Below are 7,629 nucleotides of genomic sequence, written 5' to 3'. Positions count from 1 at the left end.
ATAATGAATAATGTTTTCATTTAGTCGATTATCCAATGTCTAATTTATTTATAGTTATTCTAAAGATACATTTTTATTACTTGATTCGACTTGTCTCATAATAATAATCAGTATTTTAAACCTGTAGTGCATTGGAATAATGATAATAGTAGCATATCTTAAAATTAGTCTAATTTACATGTCACTGCTGTGTTATGATGTTAGTAATAACAATAGTAATAACAGACCCTATTTGTCAGATGCCGAAAAAAAAAAATACTGGACCTCAAATTAAAAGGATTGGTGTGACACAGATTAATTTAAACGCTCTTTCACTGAACTGGAAAGTATTTGACCTAAAACTTAAAATGGTTCTGACGTGGATTTATATCATTACCGGAGTAATATGCAGGAAGATAATGTTTTTGCAGACTGTACAGACAGTCACATACTGTAATGTAGTTTAAGTCCTTTTCTCGCTCTGATGCGGCCATTAAGGTAAACAGAAAACAGAAAATGGTTGAAAATTAGATGGATGCATGGTGGAACATTGGACAGCAGCGGTGGAGAAATTACTTTTAATATTGGAGCGATGAAGAAACATTTATAGAAATCAATTTTAAGTAACTACCACTAACAGAGACGCGTTCCTTATGCTGATAATCTTAATATACCATCCTTGTGTGGGGATGGCTCTTGACAAATCTCTCTAGGATCCTTTCGCGTCACGTGCACTGCACTTGCTGCAGTGAAGCCTTTTCCCATTTGCAGAGCAATGAAATTGGCTTTGTATTTTCATTGTCTTCTGATGTATTTGACAACCTGAATAGCTGACCTGCTAACGCTGCCAGATGAAAACTCAATGCATCACCAAAGTCAGCAGGACTCCTACTCTGGGCAGCGTGAATATCTGCACTAAAATCGAATGGAAATCCACCTAATATTTGTTGAGATGTTTTAGTTTGGACCATACTGGTGGATTAATAGAGTGATGTCATTAGCATGGCTGTAAAGAACAGACTATTTTCAGAATCAGCTTTATTTGCCAGGTATGTGTACACATACGAGGAATTTGACTCAGAATTGTACATTGCTCACGCTGTGCTTACTTATACAATAATACATTACCACAATAATAAAATCAAACAGGCTACAGTATAGAGAACACAAATATACACACTATAAACAAAAAAAGACAGATTGAGACAAAGTGCAAAGGATGCAGGAATAAATAAGTATTATGTGCAGGTGTTATTTACTTGAGGTAGGTGTATTGGTATACAGTATATACAATATGACAATATGAACAGTATGAACAACTCTGAAATAGAGAATGATGAATAATAATAAGTGGTAACCAGTAAACAAGTGGCTGATTAGAGGCAGAGTTACTGGGTTATTGCACAAGAATTGTTCCTGACACTGTGAGTCAGAAATCAGCTGTTCATCAGAGTGATGGCTTGTGGGAAGAAACTGTTCCTGAGTCTGTTGGTTTTGGCGTACAGTGCTCTGTAGTGCCTACCAGAGGGGAGGAGCTGGAACAGGTTGTGTCTGGGGTGAGATGGATCTGCAGTGATGTTTCCTGCCCATTTCTTGACTCTGGAAATGTATAAGTCCTGAATGGAGGGCAGGTTGGCACCGATGATCTTTTCTGCAGTCCTGACTGTCCGTTGTAGTCTGCTCCTGTCCTTTTTGGTGGCAGATCCAAACTAGACAGTGATGGACGTGCAGAGGACAGACTGGATGATGGATGTGTAAAGTGGATCAGCAGCTCCTTAGACAGGTTGAGCTTCCTGAGCTGATGCAGGAAGTCCATCCTCTGCTGGACCTTCTTGATGATGGTGTTTGTGTTGGGCTCCCGCCTCAGGTCCTGGGATATAGCGGATCCCAGAAACCTGAAGGTTTCCACAGCAGACAGGGCTGTTGTATGATGATGGAGCAGAGCTCCTCCTGAAGTCCACGATCATCTCCACAGTTTTGAGCGTGTTAAGCTCCAGGTTGTTCTGGCCGCACCAGAGAGCCAGCTGATCAACCCCCCGTCTGTAGGCCGACTCGTCACCGTCCCGGATGAGGCCGATGACCATTGTGTTGTCACCAAACTTCAAGAGTTTGACAGATGGGTCTCTTGAGGTGCAGTCGTTGGTGTAGAGGGAGAAGAGCAGGGGGGAGAGCACATACCCCTGGGGGGCGCCAGTACTGGATGATGTTCCCCAGCCTCACCTGCTGACTCCTGTCAGTCAGGAATTTTGTGATCCACTGACAGGTGGGGGCTGGCACAGTGAGCTGGGTGACTTTGGTGCTGAGGATGTCTGGGAACACCGAGCTGAAGTCCACAAACAGGATCGTTGCATAAGTCCCTGGAGAGTCGAGTAGTTGCAGGACGTAAGGGTGACTGTTTGAAGATGGTGTTTAAGCGGGGGAGAGGTGTGACTGTGGGCTTCTCAAACCTACAAACCATTCAGCTCATCAGCCAGTCGTTGAGTACCAGCAGTGTTGGGGGATGGTCTCTTTAGTTTTTAAAATGTTGGCAGGCCTCTCCACACTGACGCAGGGTCGTTGGCTGCAAAGCTGTTATTTAGCTTTTCAGCATAGCACCTCTTTGCAGCTTTGACCTCTTTAGTCATTATGTCCTGGCCTGGTAGTACAGGACTGTTCCCACTTCTGAAGGCTGCCTGAGTTTCGCTGTGAACCAAGGTTTTTGGTTGTTGTATGTGAGGAAGGTTTTAGTCGGCACACATGTCCTACAAAACTGATGTAGGATGTCACAGTGTCGGTTAGTTCGTCCAGGTCAGTGGCTGCAGCCTCAAAAACACTCCAGTCAGTGCAGTCAATGCAGGCCTGTAACTCCAGCTTTGACTCATTGGTCCATCTTTTCAGGTTTAGCAGATTTATGTCGCTGCCTGTAAGTCAGGATAAGAGGAACCAGACAGTGATCAGAGAGTCTTAAGGCTGCACAGAGCGATATGTGTCCTTTAATGTAGTGTAGCAGTGGTCCAGAGTGTTAGTGTCCCTGGTAGGACACTTAATATTTTGTTTCAGGTTTGGACACGACAGAAGAAGAAAATAGGATGTGGTTCTACTTTCTAGCCAAAAGCAACAACACAACAAGTTAAAGCAGCTGACCTTCACACGTGTCGTGGCAAAAGAGTTTATGCCTGTTTTCATTGGCTACACTTGGCCTTTATCTCAAAGACTGACCACACTGTGGTTTTACAATTCCACATAGTTGGGGTAAAAAAGGTAAAAAGAGGAGAAGAAGAAAACCACAGGCTGATGTAAACAATGCAAGTTCCCAAACATTTGTATAAAGAGGTCTACTAATGATTTATAAGATGAGTAATCTAGTCACCGTGTTTATCAGGCCTTAAAGATGCTCACAAAATATAAAGCAGAGATGCAGTTAAGCCGTGCAGTGAAAACTAACCCAGAAATGTGAGAAAAGCAGGGGATTCATTTTGCTGTGAAGTTCGTGAGGTTCTTCAGTTCCTCAGTTTTCTGGTGTTTGAGGATGTTTTCTTCTTGTGTGATCCGACTGAGCCACATGAAGGCTGCAGCTTGTGCAGACCCTGAAGATGACACAAACCAACACACTGTGCTGAGCGCTCACAGGGCCACAGGCCGCGAGGGTGGCCTGGGATTCATTTAGCAAAGAACCAATAAAAACACAAAGTCTTCAGAGACGTCTCTGCCGTGCTCCTTTGGTTCAGGAGGTCTTTTTTATTTTTTTGCCCTTGTTTTTGTCTAATTGCACACAGAAGTCTGGTGGAAGGTCAGAACACATCGAAGTGAAGCTCAGGTGATTTCAGAGAGGAACCAAGATTCTGATCCCAAGTTGTAATTCCTGATTCCTTATTGTGTTTTTACCGTTGCATGGTTCTTCTCAGGTTGAGGTGGAGACAAAAGAGTAATCAGTCAAGAGGGAAAAGATCAATGACGTCACAGTGTAGCACAATCACATCACAAAGTCTGTTTAGTGGTTGTTCATGAGTTTCAATCAGATCACGCGATCTTCCTCAGGAGATGGAGTTTACCCCGCTCTCATGGAAGTGTAGATGTTCAAAATGAGCAGTGGAGCAGCTTCAGTTTTCTAACCACCAATTCTCACTGTCTCGTCTCTGTCTGTCCAGACGGCCACCGACAGCTCGTCCAACTCGTCCCAGAAGAGAGAGCCAACAATGCACACACTGGCCCCGCCCAACTTCTGCGAGACCCGTCGACACCACTGCATCCTGGGACATTTCTACGAACAGCACCGGCCCTCGGATCACTACTTTCTGGAGCAGGTGAGTAGAGTCACGTACACACAAACACCTATAAACGCATGAAACAAAACCGACAGTATAAACTCACAGAATCATATGCCTAAGAAGACAAATAGGAGGAAACTGAATTAACAAGGAGGCATTACAAATTCCAGTTGTATTTGCCTCCAAAACCTTCACAAAACTTTTAAATGCTCTAACTGGGATCAGCCTGTCTAGCTAGAAAACTGTCTGCAAGTGGGTCCAGGTTACAGGGGCTGAGAACAGAAACGCCTGTTTGCTCATTTCAGAGATTCAAAGGGCTTGACTTACTTTCAGTGAACCGCAGTTTTTAAAATTACTAAAAGAACTCTCTAAATTTGCTTCATTGCAGATAGTGATGAGCTGGTGAAGTTTCACTTCATTCCTCCATTTTAGAGAAGATAAGAGCAAATAAAACCATGTGTTTTGTTTATCAATGCACATTAGAGTAAGGAATAAATCGACGTCAAGATCAGCATTGATATCCTCACAAAAAGTTTAGATTTTGACACCTTTATTTGTTGGTTTTATTTAATGTCTTCTGTAGTTAAGTGTGCAAAATAGGATGGGAGAATTTTAAGTAGGTGTGATTCAGGTTAAAATAACTCTCACTTTAGTTCTAAAAGGTTTGGATTACTTGGTGAGAACTGTAGAGGAAAAATATGTTTTTAACCTGAGCCTTGAAACAAGTTGCTGTCAGTCTGTAATGAGATGATCGCTTATTTAAATCAAAAGTGACGAATCCCAGCGTGATTTGGTTACAACTATATTCCAATCCAATCCACTTTATTTATACAGCACATATTAAAAAACAACAAGTTTATTAAAGTGCTGCGCAAACAACAAAATAAACAAAAACACATAAAACCTAGACAATACACAACCAGAACACTATACTACTACACTAAAAACAAAGACCACACAGCTCCAATGCTGGATTAAAAGCCAAGGAATAAAAGATTGTTTTATATATATATATATATATAAAAGAGATTTAGTAGACATAGTACTTATCAGATAAGACGCACAGATCTCTCAACCAGGTAGCCTGTATGACCCATAATGCCTCTGGTTTTTGGTTAGGTTCATTTGACTTAAAGGCACCCTGTGGAGTTTTCTTTTGCAAACGCTGATTTGTATTTTATATCCATGTTTACTTGTCACAGTCTTTTTCTTCCGTTACCACCCGTAGCATGTAGATCAGTGGAGTGGTGTGAAACCACTGGCGGGTCTGTGCATCAAACCACCTCACATGTTGATAAATAAAACAGGGATCCCCTGAGAGAAAAGCAGCTGTGTATAGCTACGACAAGTCAAAACGAACTCCATAAGGAACCTTTTCATTTACAAAAAGCTAAGGGACTGGTGTAGAAATGGGCATGTTTATCCCTAACATTATTTTAAATGCTGCACATCTAGATGTGGGTTTGTAGAGATTTATTTGCAGCACATACCCCGATTTTAACCAACTAACCAAGGCAGAAGGCCGCCCACCCTGAGTCCAGATTCAGCTCAAGATTTCTACTTCTTTTCTAACTTCTTTAAAAGGGAGATTTTCCTTTGCCTACTCATTGTGGGAATAATCAGTCTTTCTAAATAATATTACAATGATTACAATGAGATAACTTCTGTTATCACTTTGCTCTATATAAATAACATTTAATTGAATAACCTTCGGACAGGTAAACATGGAACTGCTGCTGCCAGCTGTGCTCCTCGTTTTGTGCTGACCTCATGCTGGAGAACTAACTTTTGAAACACTCCTCTGTGTCTCTACAGGCGGTGCACATGTTCCCTCGTCACGTCAGCTTCCAGGTGGAGGAGGAAGAGATCGTACGCATCAACCCCCGCGAGCGTACCTGGTTCACCGGCTACGAGGACTACCGCCACGCCAACTCCACGCGTGACAAACTCTCCCAGCCCGACAACCTAGACGCCTATGTTCACTTCGCCAAGAGCGAGCCGCCCAAACATGACTACACCTACCCGTACCCGCTGAGCTGCGACATGCAGCGAGGCTGCGATGGCAAACCCGGCTGCCTGGAGCTGGGCAGCGGCCACAGAGCCGTGGTGACGGTGCAGCCGCTAGCTCTACAGCCCAAAGGCAAGAGGCGAAAGGAGGACGGTGAGCGCTCGCGCTGTGTTTACTGTCAGGACATGTTCAACCATGAGGACAATTGGCGGGGCCGCTGCCAGGAAGCACCTGACCCCATTCAGACCTGCATCAGGCGGGTCAGCTTCATGTGGTGCGCAGACAGCCTGCTGTATCACTGCATGTCGGACCCGGAGGGAGATTACTCGGACCCGTGCTCCTGTGACACAAGCGACGAGCGCTTCTGCCTGCGCTGGGCGGCGCTGGTGGGTCTGTCGCTGTTGGCGCCCTGCATGTGCTGCTACGCCCCCCTCAGGGCGTGCTACCATTGCGGCGTAGCCTGCCACTGCTGCGGTGGGAAACACAAAGCTGTGGGCTGAGTCGTCACAGGCCTCGCCCTCCTCACAGAGACAGCAAGGACTCATGGGAGCAGGCGGGAAACAGAGGCTGCTGTGATTTTTACATTGTTGTTGTTCTCGTCTCTGATTTCCAGAAAGAGCAAAAGAAGAACTTTGTCTCAACAGATGGAAAAAAAGTTTCCTGATGTTTTCTGTTTGTCTTTTATGACATTGGGGATCAAAAGGCTTCCAATTCTCACAAAGACGTAAAAAAATTCATATATATATATATATATATATATATATATATATATATATATATATATATATAAGGTACTTTATATTTTACACTCATGTGTTTTAAAGGCTTGAATATATGATAAGCGTTGTGTGAGGTCAGTATGAATGTTTGTAGAGGGAACTGTAGTTCACTGACACAGTGCAAAACATTTTCACCTAACAAAACATTTTAGGGTGCTCATAATAATCATTTCAAAAAACAAATCAAGTGTCGGGAGATAATTTCACCTTAAGGGGTTAGTTTAATATAAAAAAAAAAAGGTATTCACAAAGAAATTTAGATAATTGATGGAGATCAATCATGACAGCAGTATTGATCTTAAATTAAATTAAATCCTCAGTAACAAAGCATTTGTTCTAACTTAAACTTCTACACACAGTCACTCCTGCTGTTAAGATGAATGTTTTTCACTGTGTCGGCAGCTGTGGTTCCCTGATGTTCAACTGAGGCACTTAACTGGTCTGAAAGCTGCTCTGCTTACCTCCCAGCAAACTGAACAGATACACTAGTTTGGCTGACCAATAAGATGGCAGTTCCCAGTCCTCAATAGTCCAGAAACACACATCTGACAATTTGCCAGAAGGTAACATTTGCAAAACTGTACCTCAGCCTGTTAATAATCAAGTCTAAAGTTTT

General features: G+C 43.0%; 1 protein-coding gene across 1 annotated transcript; it reads left to right on the top strand.

Annotated features, from left to right (window-relative positions):
• The first annotated feature begins 3,721 nt into the window (after positions 1-3,721).
• LOC119900171 (sprouty-related, EVH1 domain-containing protein 2-like) lies at positions 3,722-7,240 on the top strand. Its single transcript, XM_038714932.1, has 2 exons — positions 3,722-4,262; positions 6,042-7,240. The coding sequence occupies exons 1-2, from the start codon at positions 4,155-4,157 to the stop codon at positions 6,732-6,734; spliced, it is 801 nt and encodes a 266-aa protein (XP_038570860.1). The 5' UTR covers positions 3,722-4,154; the 3' UTR covers positions 6,735-7,240.
• The last annotated feature ends 389 nt before the right edge of the window (positions 7,241-7,629 follow it).

The sequence above is a fragment of the Micropterus salmoides genome, unplaced genomic scaffold (assembly GCF_014851395.1).
Source record: "Micropterus salmoides isolate LMB-PRFRI ecotype aquatic unplaced genomic scaffold, ASM1485139v1 Ms_hic_scaffold_1292, whole genome shotgun sequence".
Lineage (NCBI taxonomy): Eukaryota > Metazoa > Chordata > Actinopteri > Centrarchiformes > Centrarchidae > Micropterus > Micropterus salmoides.
Note: the sequence above shows the minus strand (reverse complement) of the source record. Positions and strands in the feature narration are given on the sequence as shown.